This window comes from Anopheles coluzzii, chromosome 2, assembly GCF_943734685.1.
Source record: "Anopheles coluzzii chromosome 2, AcolN3, whole genome shotgun sequence".
Taxonomy (NCBI): domain Eukaryota; kingdom Metazoa; phylum Arthropoda; class Insecta; order Diptera; family Culicidae; genus Anopheles; species Anopheles coluzzii.
The window spans coordinates 6710189-6726275 of NC_064670.1; the positions used below are offsets into that span (position 1 = coordinate 6710189).

General features: G+C 48.5%; 3 protein-coding genes across 3 annotated transcripts; all 3 read left to right on the forward strand.

The window, feature by feature from the left end:
- The first annotated feature begins 6609 nt into the window (after nt 1-6609).
- Nucleotides 6610-10885, forward strand: LOC120951128 (uncharacterized). Its single transcript, XM_040369665.2, has 3 exons — nt 6610-6929; nt 9847-10101; nt 10185-10885. Exons 1-3 carry the CDS (start codon nt 6906-6908, stop codon nt 10317-10319), a joined length of 414 nt encoding a protein of 137 aa, XP_040225599.2. The 5' UTR covers nt 6610-6905; the 3' UTR covers nt 10320-10885.
- A 357-nt stretch (nt 10886-11242) lies between these two features.
- LOC120947512 (diphosphomevalonate decarboxylase) lies at nt 11243-13036 on the forward strand. Its single transcript, XM_040362888.2, has 6 exons — nt 11243-11497; nt 11581-11651; nt 11745-11859; nt 11919-12053; nt 12127-12452; nt 12516-13036. The coding sequence occupies exons 1-6, from the start codon at nt 11443-11445 to the stop codon at nt 12960-12962; spliced, it is 1149 nt and encodes a 382-aa protein (XP_040218822.1). The 5' UTR covers nt 11243-11442; the 3' UTR covers nt 12963-13036.
- A 185-nt stretch (nt 13037-13221) lies between these two features.
- LOC120947511 (peroxisome assembly factor 2) lies at nt 13222-16085 on the forward strand. The gene is made up of 2 exons (XM_040362887.2): nt 13222-15754; nt 15828-16085. Exons 1-2 carry the CDS (start codon nt 13390-13392, stop codon nt 15968-15970), a joined length of 2508 nt encoding a protein of 835 aa, XP_040218821.2. The 5' UTR covers nt 13222-13389; the 3' UTR covers nt 15971-16085.
- The last annotated feature ends 2 nt before the right edge of the window (nt 16086-16087 follow it).

The window sequence follows — 16087 nt, forward strand, 5'->3', positions numbered from 1 at the left end:
GGTATATCTGGGGTTGGGGGGTCTGCTAAACGAAGTCTTTATATATTCCATTTAGGTAGAGAGCTTGAGTCGTTTAGAAGGCGTTTAGTGGTCGTTTAGTGGATTTGTGGCACTTGGGTGTTGCTGAGAGAACAATCACAGGAAATGAGAGTGAAAAAACCGTTGATTGAAAACGATCCACGCAGTGACCAGACTGTTAAACTGTGGAGAAGACGCTACAATATATTGCATGTTCTCTTGCGTAAAACTAAGCACGCTAGAATTTTTTTCACAATTGTTTAAACTCGTGTAAGTAGATGTCTTGCGTTGAGCCTATTTATTCCAAATATTTTTCAGGCAACGACCTACACGAGGCACGAGCTTTGATATGATATTTTTTTACATTTTGCAGATAGCTGTTTTGTGTTTTTAGTCAAAAATGAAATGTTATGCATCATACCATTGTTTTGTCATATATGCCGGATGATTATGCTGTTAATTTTTTACAATTTAACTATCATTACTTTCTGTATTTTCTTTACACAAAAATAGTTAGCGTAACAATTTGTGAAGGCGATTTTCTTAACAACACAAAAGCGCTCTAGGTACTGACAAAATACTTAATATGAATTCGATCATATATCATATATCATAGATCATATATGTACAATAAAAACGCTTCAATCTCAGCGACCGACAAACTTTATGATTGAAAGAGCCAATTTTTACAAAATATTCCAAAGGAAGCGCCCAATAGATAAACCGAGTGTAAAAATGTGTGAAAGCTATATGAAATATATTAAACGTTAGGATGAGCCATCTCTAAATCAAAGAGCCGCATGCGGCTCGCGAGCCGTACGTTGTCGATCGCCGTTCTATCCCTATTCATCAGACTATTGTTCATTTTAAAAAACATTGCATAGGTTGTAAAAAGGGCCAACGGATATCTGGTTCGCACTGTATAATCTGTCATGGTGCAATATTTTTTAAAGCTTAAGTATTTTAGTATGTATGTTGTTTGTATTTTATTCTTAGAGCAAAACGGTGTGAAAAACATAATTATTTATAATATTTTTTTTCTGCCAGAGAAAGGGTAGAACATTTGCCCATTGTTGATGCACAACAGATCGAGCAGGAAGGAAGCTTAAGTTGAAAGAGAACGCTAAAACATGAAAGAGAGAAGAGATACGTGAAAACATCGCTTAGCTAGGAAGACTCGATTGACCGTGCCCATACGAAAAATCCAAATAATCTTGGCTAAAGGCACCTATACACTGTTGGTTCACACGATCGTTTCTTTCATAAATGTCGTTATAAATATGGTAATCCGTTGAAATAATTTTCAACGCACATTCACATTTCACCAACGTCTTACACGAGCAGTTCTGTGAGTATTATTTGTGAATGTGAGTATTATTAAGGCTTACGTTACCAATATATGGCGCACTAGCAATAGAAAAGTATGAATACAAATAAATCGATCAAGTTAAAATAAAGAAACACATCGCACGTAATTGATTTGACCATGCCGTGCTTATACAAAAAAAAACTCTCTCTATCAAAACTCGGTCAAACAACATAGGTCTATCTGTACTAAATGAAACAAAAAAACTAAACAACACTACAGATAAGCAGCATGAGAATTAAGCATAAGGTTATCTGCCTGAAATACCTCGAAGCGCATAGTAGATAAGCGCCTTTGTACCTTCCGCATTCTCTGATATTAAGCACGAACTGTCCCAAAAGGGGTTCCATTACATGAGGCATTCCCCCTTTTTTCCTGCCTGTCATCGTCATCGTGGTTCCGATCGTGTGCGATAGTGCAAAATCACGATGACCTTCCGTGGGCATGGCTCACAGCAAGCAGCCCGTTACAGCTGTCCATTTTGGGTGGTGTTTGCTTTTGGCGCCTATCAGCTAGAGGTTTCCCCGAACATGTCATAATCAGTCATATAGTTTTTTTTTTGTTGGTTACATTCATGGACAACCGCATCTATTACAATGTTGTGTGCACTGATGTACAGTAAAATGCAATAATGCTAGCGATTTGCCGAATATCTCATAGAATTGTTTAAATATTACAGTTTTTACATTATGTCTTTTTTTTCCTATCTACATGTTGCTTCCCAGGCAAACATATGTAATTCAAAAATCTATCGATAAAACAGGATTCCTACTACGTATTATTTGCCAGGTACTCCAATTATCTTTTAATTAATATATCTACACGATAATCTTATTCAAATCTTCTTAAAACCTCGTAAGGCAGCTGCATGCTGTAATAAACTGTCAATAACATAATTTCTTCTAATCTCAATTAATTCCATGTAAAAGATGTTCAAGGCATTCTAAAGCTATTCCCCAATACTGATTTATAAGCTGTTAAACGACCGTCGTATGAATTCACACGCCCTCAGATATTGCGAAATAGGTGTCATTTTTTCTACTGCCAGATGTTCACCTTCATTCATTTGCACAGCAAGCTTGTTAGTCACGCTTCCGATCTTCCTCAGAATGCTATCATAAAATTGAAACCGAAAATCACCGTTCACGTCACATACACCGCACAGTCCACATCCTGTTTGCACAACCGGCTTCCCAAATACCCCATCGACATGTTAAAACGTGTCCCATAAAACATGTGCTCGGCCAACGTCACACTGGCGCAATGCGAGAGGCCCGAGAAGGGGGCAGATCGCCTTCACTTTGTTCGGATGCCGCCACGATGACGCCGGAAGCATGCGACGTCATTACCCAAGCCGAACGCTGCTGCCGCGGCTACTCGTCTGCCGGCCAAAGCAGGTCCCTTAGCAACACCGCTACCAAAAATGATCCTCCGCAAAAGGCCATCATCTCTGCGCAAGTGAGTTGATCACCGAGGCATATCTTCTACGTGGTGTTCTTCCTCGCGTCGACCAGAAGTCGTCGACCACTGGTCAGTGGCGCGGTTGATCATAGCAAGTGGTCTCGTCAAATTGTGTCAATGGCAGCTACGAACTCCAAACAGTCAGACAGGTCCAACGATCGCCGGCGGACCATCTCGCCTTCTCTTTCATTGCGATCTTCGATCTTGCGCTGGTCGCGTGCGGTCAGCTGTTGCGAATTCGTTAGCCGTCCGACAGTTGCCGTCGGCAAAGGACCACAGCATTACTCATCACCATCATCATCAGCTGTAGCCCGGGCTGAATCGGGCAGCCGGACACGCCTCAGCGTGCCGCGAACATTCCATTCCGTTGCGGTCCCATCGTAACGATCGCCCTTCTTCACATCTCGTTCGCTTGCGGCCGGGAGCCGGCGCTGGCGGCTGGGGCGATAAGATCCGCGTGGCCGAAACACTCATACACGAAATAACTTGTAAATGGTTTCGAAGAATTCTATTTACCTTTTTTTTGCTGCTGTGTGTTTGAGGCAGTATGTTTCGCACGTTGAACTGCTTATCCCCGTGTTGTGCGAACGTGCGAACGTGTCTCGATGGGGCTCGAGCATGCGCCTGGTCGTTGGTATGATTTTTCCCCTCCACTTGGTCGATCGTTGGACAGAGGAAGGTGGGGCTGGTTGCGAATTTCTCGTTCAAACATGTTTTCTGCTGTCTCATCATGAGAAATCGTTCAGCATTGAACATGACCATGCGGACTACCTGCCGCTCCACTTTCTTTCACCGCACCGGTGTGGGTAGGCTAGCAACGGACCAGCCGTATTGCATCAGATTGCAAAGGTGATCACGTGAGAAAACGCTGCACCATGGCACATGCTCGCCAGCTTGCGGAAATGCCACAAAATCCTGAGCCGGTTTGGTGGTTGGTGGGCATACCTTCAATGCTGGCTTTTGCGGCAGGGTTAGCGGCGTTCGATCGTTTTTAGCGAGAGACGTGGTGATCCTCACGTAGACAGGAACGATCAACCCTTGAGGGTTTGCTTTTAAATAGGCTTGTATTGTTTCAGCAGCATTTTTTTTTAAATAAGTTGAGCACACTATATAATAATACCTCACAACTGTTTCAGGTTTACTTCGATTAATATAATTAAAAGAAAAGAAAAAATACAGATGTTAACATTAAATTTGTTTGTCACTGTAAGGTTGCTCGTGCTCACGTGAAGATCGTGCTTTTTTGTATTGGATTTGTCTCTTCTTTTTTGTAGCCAAATTCCGTTTTGCTCAAATATTCAGACAGTTTCCTGTCTGCCTTCGATACGTTTCCAAAGAAATTTCTATTTCAATAAAATCCACTCTGCAGTGCAAACAATCAGAAAAAATCACCTCTCATCATGCTATCAATTACACAATTACCAGTAATCGCTAATCGCGGAATTGTTCCGCTTAAACTTACTACAATTACTTAATCCCACCCACTGACTAATTGATTGCGCCTTCCGGGGTATTTACACAATACTTTATGCAATGGAGATAATCAAACCACCGCGGACGGAAAAATAACCGACGACACCGACGGGACGAATGACATAAGTCAGGAGGTAAGTCATACACACACCGCCCTCACTGATAACGGAAGCAGCGAATTCCAAAGAAGTGATCAATCGTGGGTATCCCCCAAAACAATCCCTTAAAAGGGCTTACAGGTCGCATTAGCTTTCGCAAAGCTTCACATGGGCAGTCCCCTGGAGTTATCAATATGACTGACGCAAACTTAAGCCGACGGGGGTGGGAAAGGCCATGCAATTTTATCGATCACGACCGACATTTATTGGCAAGCTTATAGGTCGCAGACATGCGCGTACAGAGAGACACAGATTAAAATGGGTGATTTGATGGGGGAAAATTTATAAAATTAATGCATTTTTTTTGTTGATGTTACCACGTAAAACACGTCAGAGGTTTGGTGGATTTCCCCAGCAAAAGAAAGGCACCGTGTGCCATATATCCATCCACCTTTGCAGAGATATTATCAGATATGAAGTGGGGCAAAACTGTGCTCCCAACACCTAAACCGTGACTAGGCAGTCGGGTCACGAGGACGCCCCTTTTCCCAAATGGCAGCGTCTAGCCGCGCGTTCAAACATTTCCTTCCGCCGTGCGTCACTCGTCACACCGACGTCATCGTAGAAAACCCATGACTTCGATAACGAATTGTTAGCTTATCAGTGCGCTATCGTGATGTGATTCTGTGCGCCCTGTGATGAATACCTTGCGGCATCATCATCACCATCATCACCGGTCGTCTCCGATCAGCCACCCGTCAAATGCTGGAAGGATCGCCCACTTGAGCGCCGTACAATGATAAGACAGTGAGGAGACATCTCTTTGCATCACTGTCTATCTCATCCATCAAAACCCCGGGGGGAGTTGGGGTGTGAACTCATGTGCCCAAGTGTCTTATATCTGAGTTGGTGCATTGTTTTCAATTCTCAACTAGGACAGATGCAGCATAGTGGCCCGCTGTCGAGCGTAATTCTTGCACTGCACGACAACTTTCATCATGTGACCGAGACCCGGGGGGGAATTTCCGGGTTTCCCCCAGGTACTCAGAAATCGTGGGGGAATGTCCACAGTCCAAGGTAATTAAACTGTTGTGACACCTTCACGTGTTCGAACCTTTCCCAATCGATCATGGCATGGTTGTTCCCATCGCGCGGTGTTGCAATAATTGATCCAGCTTCTGCGCGTCAATCAGCAGGGCCAAACCCTGCAGCATAGCATAACAGCGCTAACGACTATTCAAATGCTTGACCTTGTGCACAGAGAGTCTGTCAACGTACAATTTAATGCTTCTACGATCGTATCCCGCGCAAATAGGCACGATCGTACGCGATGAATTGAAGTGCGAGTAAAAGCAGCAGTAGTATTTTATTCGATTGTACTTGACGCCCGTCCAAAGGTTGAGCCGTGTGTTGCATTATCGCCGGACCGAAGATTATAACGCAAAATAAACTGCGCAACATTGTTTGGCGACGAGCCGTAGTACTCCGTGTAGTAAAAGCTGGCTGGCCTGGCCTGGCTGTTCTCTCCAACAATCAGGGAAAGGAATTCCATTCATCTTCTCGATTAACCAGCGCCATCGTTTGCCCGTTTGCCGTGCCGCGTCCCCGTGTTGTGGCGCCTCGTGATGCAATGGAGTGAAATTGTTGAGCGATGCGAAAAAGGGAGTTCCCTTGCGTGCTAATCAGTGCGCACAGATCAGTGCCCGCCACTGCAACGTGATCCGAATCAGTCGCGCAATATTTAGGGCTACTCGTGGCGGTTGTAGGGGGGGCGGGGGGACCATCACATCAAGTGTCGTGCAGTGGGACGCGTCTCAGAAAAAGGGTGCGATTCACCCCACGAGCGAACGGTGCTATTGATCACGATTCTCTCACGAGACCTCCCGAGATGAGGACGCAAAAGCTGCGAAGGGGCGCACGCGGTCGGTACTCCTCAAAAACAAAATTGAGCTACACTTACTTCTCCACGGCTACGATAAGCGCGGGGAGCCAGCGGGTGCCAGCGAAAGAACCCCAAACAGCCAATCACAGGCCTGGGCCGAGTGCGCTCCTTCGCACGCACACACACCCAGCACCCAGCAGGCGAACGAGATAGCGCGAACCGAGCTAATGCGCGAGCAACGGACGGCAAGGTGCCCAAGGAGCGCGTGGAAGTAGCTATGGGCGGTATTTTCCGGTTGTGTATAAATAAATAGTACTGCCGGTTACCGTCAACGAGCAACCTCACTTCATTGATAGCATTCGATCGGGACGGTACTCGGCGTCGGTCTTGGGAAAAAGTGTGTCGCGAGCGCCTGGTGGAAAGCAATAGCGTGTGCCAAAAGGATTCGCAAACCATTAATTCGGTGGACTCAAGTGTGACTCAAGTGTGCTAGTGGACATTGTTTGCAAGAGAAAAAGGAGACATTTTCCCATATAAACGAAGTGCGTTCAATAAGGACATTTTGCAGTTGAAAGATAAAACAGTGCAAAAGAGTACACATTCAGCGATGGAGTTCAAAAGCAGCAAAAAGGTATGCATTACTAGTAGAATACGCAGCAAAGTATTGTATAGATAGCTGGATCGAAAGTAACAAAGAAAGGAACGAACAACTACGATCATGTGGGGAGAATAATTAACAATGAAGAGCACTTTAACAGAGATATCGACATTATCAAATGTTGAACAATTTAATAGGGTGATCGGTGATCACGTTTTGACTTGGAATTTTGTTCTTAAAAATATCCTGGAAGACGTTAAACAAATTGAAACTCAAGCTTAAAACAAGCACTAGCGATCGTTCTGGATTGTTCCATCGGTGGGTTTGGGAGAGATTGCAAGAGTTCCCAGGAAAGATGGTTATCATCTGTCTAGGGAATTCAAGGAATCTTGCTTTGATTAGCTGTTTGTCTTTTTCCTCCCTTTTGCTGTTAACCATCAGCAGGTCTTAGTGACTCTAAGCGCAGATGATTAGTAATCAGTGACTTGTTGATCAGTAAATTACAACTGAATGTAGTCGATCAACCCATACCGACCCAAGACGTCAAGCTGTCTTTGGTACAAAAATACCCAGATCGTAAATATATCCCACAAAACATGTTCACGTGCAAAAACCAAACAAATCTGCGTGCGTAATTCGCTTATCTACGCGCACGCGAAAAAGAAATGCAACGAGTAAGGAGGCTCGTACCTCTTCTAGTCATCAAAGCTAGACAAGTGGAACGGTGTGTCATCCCATCAGTTTGGCCACCCCATCCGTCTGACGAAAGCGTGGTCACGAGCAGCGACGTAACGACCGTCGCTGTGTATTATCGACCCGTGGTTCATGATATCGACGAGTGGTTTGACATGAGTCAACCCCTCTGTGCGACCTACGACGGTCAGACTCAGATTTCTTTTATCCTGCCTCCAGCTCACCTGACAAGCGTTCAATTGTATGAGCAATTGAACACCTGAGCGCTAATTGCAGCCAGACTGAGTCATTATTATTGTTTTGCCGTTCAAATTTAGCCCAGGCGGGCCCAGTTGATGGTGCGGTGTCCTTATCAGGGCTCAGGCCTGCACAGAAGCCAAAACGAGCGCGATTGATAATTGTATTGCAATGTGATGAAATAGTGTTGCAATTCGCACACACACACACACACCTCGCTCGATCGTGATTACCGGGCCGGGCTGTTTATCGTCGAGTGCTGATCTTCTTCCTTATCAGCGCAGTGATCTCATCGCGGGCGGCATCCGAGCGCCACCATATCACGTGAGGACCGCAGCACAGAATGTGTTTAGTTGTTTACCGTGTCACATCGCACCGTATCACCGAGTTGTTTAGAGAAATGGCCTCCGGGCAGGCGCTCGACCCCGTGCCCGGTGACAGTGTCACTAAACGCAACCAATGGCGGTCAACGGCCCGCGGTGGGGCACCCCGAGATGCACTTGGCCGGCTATGGCGCCCTTGGCTGATTGATTGTTTTGATCGTTGGATCAGTGTGTCAGCGTGGCCCGTTATCATGACCGCGTGCCCGACACCACGCCCAAGATGATGATAGTTCCGGATCCGGTCGTTGATAAGCCTCCAATGTCGCATTGTGTGTGACGTAGTGTCGCAGCTGGTGTGTTCTACACAATGCCTGGTCCAATGCCGTCTTTCTTACCGGAGACGTCATGAAAGCAGGAGCAGATTTCGGCACCGCTTTGGTGCCAAATTGAAAGATTGGGCTTGATCATGGGTACACCAAATTTAATCCCACGAAGATCACAACAAGCTCTCCGCGGTGCCCTTAGCAACTGGTTGGTGGTTGGGGGCTTTTTTCGGGATCTTGCTGCGGATCGTCTTCGAGATCACCGGAGAGAGTGTGTGAGTGTGAGAGAAAGAAAGAGAAAGAAAGAGAGAGTGATGTAATTTGTGCTCGTTTAGCTTGAACGATAACCTACGGAAGGAGCAAGAAGTGATGTCATGAATAAATCCCGTACCACATCACTCAGCTGATGTGGCTCCGATGCTGGCGTGTACAAGGTTTGGACAAATCGAGCGAACCCACTCGGAGACAGCGCGTGCGCGCATGTGTTGAGTCTGCGATCCTGCCGGGAATCGAGTTGTTTACCAGCACAACGTGTCGAAGAAAAAGGGGAAAACTGTGTCACGGCCTGTCGGTCGCATGGTGCTTATCTGCATGGTGCTCTCACGGGTAGTGCATCGGGGGGATGCTAGTAGCCATGTCACCAGCGCAAAACATGCCCCACGCGGTGTGATCACAGTGGATCGCTGTCGTCATGCTGGCGGATTCTTCGCTACTTTTCGCCACCTTCTATGGGAGTGTCTGTCAGTGGGACCCCCCCCCCCCCCATCTTGTTGTGGGTCTAAGATTGGGAATCTCCACCGACTACGACCACGAACCGAGCACGATCCATCTAGCATGGTGACGAACCCCTGTCGATCACACCGGTGACGGATGGGGAAGTTTTTTAACGGCCATCGATCCTCACACCCCTTATCAACCGACGCGGATGTGGGAGTGTTGCAATCACCATCTCGCCATGCTGCACGTTGAAAGACGTGCAAATGTCAGTGCGAGGGTGGGATTTCGAACTGGCCGCCGGCCTCGGTGGGTGGCATTTTGTGCATAGTGCCAGGGTCAAAGACTCCCACCCATCCCGAACAGATGATTCAGAACTCACCAGTAGATTGCCAGCAGCACTAGGAACAAAACCAGCTTATCAAAATGGTTTGTTGCACGAAAGCAACAAAAGTAACCAACCATGGCGTTGTTTTGTTTACTCACAAAGTGACCCCCGAGTTTGACATGCCCGGTGCGATTGGTGTGTGCGTGACACTGGACTTTGGTTCCCACAACCTTCGGACTGATCATCCGCATCGTTGGATGATTTGCATCTTTCTTCATCCCATGCCGTACAAAGACTGATCGTTTCCTTTTTTCTATCTCTCTCCCTTATAGATGGTGATTTCCCTCCGGGTAGTGTTGGTGCTGGTGTGCCTGGTTAGCCTTATTTCACACGCCTCGGCAAGACCGTCGAGCGTGCGGCACAGCAAACAACTGCGTCTTATAGATCATCTGCTTCGCAGCAGGACAGCAGCCGAGAGCAGGAAGCCTCACCATCACAATGCCGACCATCAGCATCGCCGGAGATCGGCAGATTATGAAGATTTCTACGACGCGGATTACAAACGTGTGCAGCAGTGTTACGAAGACGTAAGTTGTCCCTGCGCACCACTTCCAGCAAAGATGCAGCTGATTAATGTCTTTGTTTCCACTTTTTCCGTAATCACCAACAGGAGGACATAAACGAGCTTTGCCAGCGCTGTTCGAAGGTGACCAAGTCGTCGCTAGTGTTCCCGATGTGCTGCAACAATGAGGATCACACGATGACCTGGTGCAAAGAGTACGTTTACTATGGGATACAGACGTAACTCGGCGAGATGGGTTCAATCTTCCCGGGGGGAATTCCGGGCATATTTCTCTCGTTCCAAGTTTAGCAGTTACAAGCGCAAAACCTGCACTGTATGACACCCTAGGGGAACACTTACATCCACGATAGTATTTATTATTGATAGTGTTTGCATCATCTCATCGCCATCGGTTATTTATTCACTAGAAGAAGAAGAAGAAAAAGAAGCGAATTGTTCAGCGTTCGTCTCACCTCATCTCGTCTGGTATCTCAAAGCAAAAAAAGGAAACTGCACGCGTCTGATAAAGTCCTTCAAGCCAGAGCCATCCCCTCCCAATTATTGGAGCTGTGATTGTACATAAGTTATATTGATGTCTTAGTAAATGTGTGTTTCGCACCTAAGGGAAGCAAAAACTGAGGGAGAGAAATTCGAAGGGCGAAGATACTTACCTAGCAGAAGTCACATAGTATTGCAAGAGCAACGGACACACGCGTTTGGTAGCTAGCTGAGCAAGGCAAGCTGTGGGCCACGAATAGTTAGAATAATTGTCTTAAAAATAAAGCTTTTTATATATGTGTACAAGCAGAGTTCACTAGCGGAAAGGTTAGTGTTCCTAATTGCATCCGAAAAAAAAGGTTCTCGGGTTCGCTAGTCAGCGTACGTAATTAGTGGATTTGGTTTTTTGTTGATGTTATTGGCAGGAGAAAAAAAAAACGTCCGTCCTTCATATGTCTAATTATGATTAATGCCAATCGAATATGGCACACTAATGGATTCCAGTTCCTTAAAAATGCAAAAATACTACACTAAACAGCTAAAACGAAAGAAAACATTTAGAAACGATTTCTGCAATACCAAACCACGTGGCAAAAGACGACAAATAAACACACTTTTAGCGCGCATTTAAAATCACCGCGGGAGAGCGAGAGAATGTGGAACAGCAAACGTGCTCTCTTTTCTCGGAAACGTCACCCGTTTGTTTATCTCCGTGACAGCTGTTCTACGAACTGAACCTACTACGCTAAACGCTCAGTTCCGGACCACAAATACAAACCGGAGTGCAAGCTTGCTCGCTCGCAGTGTAGGGGATTTCTGTGTTATTTCTTAGTTTTTTGAGTTTTTAACGTGCTGCATTGGGTTCATCATGTCCACCTCGGTCACGTGCATCGCACCGGTCAACATTGCCATCATAAAATACTGTACGTATAGCCGATTTGACCCGATCTCGGTCGGACGGTCCGGACGGAGCAGCTCATCTTTTTTCTCCTGTACACATTTCTAGGGGGAAAGCGTGACGATGACCTGATTTTGCCGATAAACGATTCCATCAGCGTCACCCTTTCGACGGACCACGTAAGAGAGGCGTACTGGGATGCTGAATAATGCATGGAGCAGTCCTAGCGCTTACCATATCCATGCTTATTGGTTTTGTTGTTTATGTTCTAGCTACGCACGAAAACAACGATCACTGCCGGGCCCGAGATCAGCAAGAATGTGCTGCGCCTGAATGGTGTTGAGGAGTCGTTTGAAAATCCACGCATTCAACGATGCCTTCAGGAGGGTAAGGGGCCTTTACCTTTTTTGTGTGACCTTGTTAACAACATACTTTTGTTGTTGTAGTGAAACGGATCGCCAAAGCGTCCGGAAAGTGTTCGAAGCCGGAGATGCTGGAGTGGAACGTGCACGTCGAGTCGGAGAACAACTTCCCGACAGCGGCAGGGCTAGCGTCAAGTGCGGCCGGGTATGCTTGTTTCGGTCAGTTGCGAGTCTCTTTCGTCGTTGTTTTCTCTTGCTTTCTTCATGCAAATGGTTCCTTTTCCCCTTGCAGTGTACACGCTGGCCACACTGTACGGCGTCGAGAGCGAAGAGTTGAGTGGAATAGCACGCATGGGAAGTGGTTCCGCCTGTCGCAGCCTTCATTCGGGGTACGTACAGTGGGCGCGCGGGGAACGCGCCGACGGTTCCGACTCGCTGGCAATCCAGCTGGCACCGGCCTCGGCCTGGCCGGATATGCATGTACTGATACTGGTGGTTAGTGATCGCAAGAAAGCTACCGCTTCCACGCACGGTATGGCGACCAGCGTCAAAACCTCGGACTTGCTGAAGCATCGTGCTTCCGTGTGCGTCCCAGAGCGCGTAAAGTTGGTGCAAAAGGTAGGGTGGCAAGGTTTGCGGCGTGAATGAAGCGAATAACTCACTTGTTCTTCATTTTTAAAGGCTATCGCTGAGAAAGACTTTGACACATTCGGCCGCATCGCCATGAAGGACAGCAATCAGTTCCACGCGATCTGTCTCGACACGTATCCGCCGTGCTTCTACCTGAACGATGTGTCACGCTCCATCATCCGTATGGTGGATCAGATCAACAATCTCGCCGAACCGAATCTCGCACCGGTAAAGGTGGCTTACAGCTTCGATGCCGGTCCGAATGCGTGCCTGTTTCTGCTGGAAAAGGATGTGGCGGAAGTGTCGGCTATTGTACGGCGTGTTTTCCCCTTCACCGGCACCTCGGCGGAAGAGTATTACAAAGGCATTCCGAACGATGAACCGGCGATGGCAGCCATTCCATCGACTGTGCTGGACTCGTTCGCACCGGAGGAACCGAATCTGTTGCGTTACATCATTCACACCAAGGTTGGGGAAGGGCCGAAGCGCGTTGATTAGGTGTGGCGTTGATTAGGTGTGGCGTTGTAACTTGTTGATTGTTGATCGAATATTACTCTCTTCCATTTTTATTATTTGCTGCCAAGGGCATTTTTCTCAGGTGCTTTATTTATTTGTCAAAATGGGAACGGTTTAATGTGGGTTTTGTAATAAAATAACGAACAAATGCATAAAATCTGCTTCGCCTTGCATATTGAAACGGTCAAAGCATGCTCAAAAATTCAAAACAAAATCCACGTGTTGACAGCTCAAATGACAGCTATCAGCTGTGCCCCGTGCATTGTTTTTATTCCGTTTATGGAATCGTTTGCGTGCGAAAAATTGCAATAGTTTTCCGGCAACGATGATAGTTTCCTAGCCTAGCTCTAGTATCCGACTGAAGTGAAACCCAAACTACGTTCCGGTGGCATAATTGAGCTCTTGAAAAATGGCCGAAACCCTTGGTAAACGATGGCGCTTGCTGCTGTACATCGCCCGATTACGGTACCCCCGTTATCCGGCCTACTACTTCCCGGTGTTTGTGCTGCTGCAGGGGCTGAAAAAGCTTCGCTCCGACCTGAAACTGCGCCTGCTGGACTTTTACCTTCAGCCCATACCGAACGTGCTGTTCGAGCAGCTTCAGTCCGACCAGTTGGTCGCCTCGGAACACACCCTCTTCGTATCGCCCACCGTCTTCCGGGAGTACGTAGTCGAGCGGGAAATCAATTGGATCAATCTCGTGCTGAAGGTGGCAAAATGCTCGGAGCAGGTGGAACCAACGCCGCACGACAAAAGCCTTGTCTCGATCATCCTCAACAAGCAGGACGTGTCGCTGCTCTGCCAGGTAGCACCGCATGCGGACGTCCCGCTCAACGCACTCTGGGTCAAGGAGAATCTGGTCGAGAACCTGAACGAACGGTACACGCGCCACACCGGTGAACGGTACTGGGCCCGGCTGCAGCGCATCACCGAGGGCCAACATTTGCCCGCCATCGTGGCGAAAGCGAACATCTTCCTCTACCAAACGCCGTACGATCTTAGCTCCGACATGGTGGATTTTATCCTCGGCCGGTACTTTGAAACGCCGCGGCTACTCTACCGCAACCACACCTACCAGGTGCCCCTGACGGAGCGCTTTCTGGGCAACACCTTCTACACGAAGCACTTTGCCGTCCTAGTGCACATGCGGTCGCTGTGGTTCAAGTGCCTGAACCTGGACTCGACGGCGGGTGCCTTCGAGATGAGCGGAATTGCGCAGAAAAGCCTTACCACGCTGCAGCAAACGACGACGTACAACAATTTCCTGCTGCCGGAACGGTTCGACGGACCCTACATGCGACCAAGCTGTCCGTTTGGGTTGCGTAAATACTTCCACTCGCTGCGCGCTTCGCTGCAGGCGTACCTGAAGATGGAAAACAATGGCCTGGTGCGGAACGGCATCTATCCGGTGTTTATGCTGCGCGGTGAGCGTGGTATCGGCAAGATGGCCGTACTCCGGTCCGTGGCCAGCGCGCTCGGCATACCGATCTACTATGCCGATTGTAGCGAAATCATGACCTCCATTAGCTCGCAAACGGAGACGAAGCTTAGCACCGCCTTCAACAAGGCGAAGGTGTGCGAACCGTTGATCATCTGTCTGGAGAACTTCGAAGTGTTCGGTGTGGACAACGAAGGCCACGAGGATCAGCGCATTACGGGTTCGTTCCAGGCGGAACTGATGACGCTCTTCGGGCGCCAGTACTCCCACCCGGTCGTGGTGGTGGCCGTGGCAAACCAGAAGGAATCCAACACACCCAAACTGACCTCCCTCTTTCTCGAGGTGATACAGCTGCATGCACCTACCACGGCCGAACGGTTGGAGCTGCTGCGCTGGATCTCCCTTGGCCATCGGTATCGGCTTCCGGTCGCCCAGCTGCAGAAGATTGCCGAGCAAAGCCAAGGCTTCACGCTGGCCGACCTGGAGCTGCTGTACGGCAATGCACTGGAAGCGTGGCGCCGTTCGCAAGACACCGGCCGGGTAGGGTTGAACCACTTTCTCGCATCGCTCGACCACATGCAGTCCACCTTTTCGGACAGTCTCGGTGCGCCGAAGGTGCCGAAGGTGCTGTGGTCGGAGATTGGCGGACTGGCCAAGCTAAAGTCGGAGATACAAAACTCGATCGGGCTGCCGCTGCGCCACAAACACCTGATGGGGAAGAACATGCGCCGGTCGGGCATCCTGCTGTACGGGCCACCGGGCACGGGCAAGACGCTGATCGCGAAAGCCGTCGCGACCGAGTGCAACCTAAGCTTCCTGTCCGTGCAAGGGCCCGAGCTGCTGAACATGTACGTCGGCCAGAGCGAGCAGAACGTGCGGGAAGTGTTTGCCCGGGCCCGGACCGCTTCGCCCTGCGTGCTGTTTCTGGACGAGCTGGACTCGCTGGCACCGAATCGGGGCGTGAGCGGCGACTCGGGCGGCGTTATGGATCGCGTTGTGTCGCAGATGCTGAGCGAGATGGACGGCATATCGAAGGATCCGGGACAGCAGATATTCATACTGGCCGCCACCAATCGGCCCGACCTGATCGATCCGGCACTGTTGCGACCGGGGCGGTTCGACAAGCTGCTGTACGTGGGCCCGAGCTGTACGGTGGAGGACAAGGAAAGTGTGCTGCGGGCCGTGACGGGACGGTTCCGGCTGGCGGAGACGCTTACGCTGCGCAAGATCGCGGAAAGCCTCAAACAGGACATGACCGGTGCGGACATGTACTCGATCTGTTCGAACGCATGGTTAAGTGCGGTCCGCCGAACGGTAAAGGAAGCGATCGCAGGTGGTAAGTGTGGATGAATGCGGCGTGCTTTGAGGGGGGGAAACTTATACCTCAGCTTTGTCCTGCTTTTTTACAGACTCCATCGACGAAGGGCTGAATGCGGATCAAGTGATCGTGACGGAGGATGATTTCAAAGAATCGGTTAAAAAATTCATCCCCTCCATCAGTCCCGCCGATATGGTGTACTTTAATCAACTAAAAGGGAACTTTAGCGCGTGAGCGATAAAAGGAGGGGTGGGACAAGTCATTCAAACAGGTAACGGGTTTTTGTCGGGACAGGAGTTGTTAATTAGTTCTACGTACAGATTAAACGCGGTAAACGGTAAAGCTTTCATC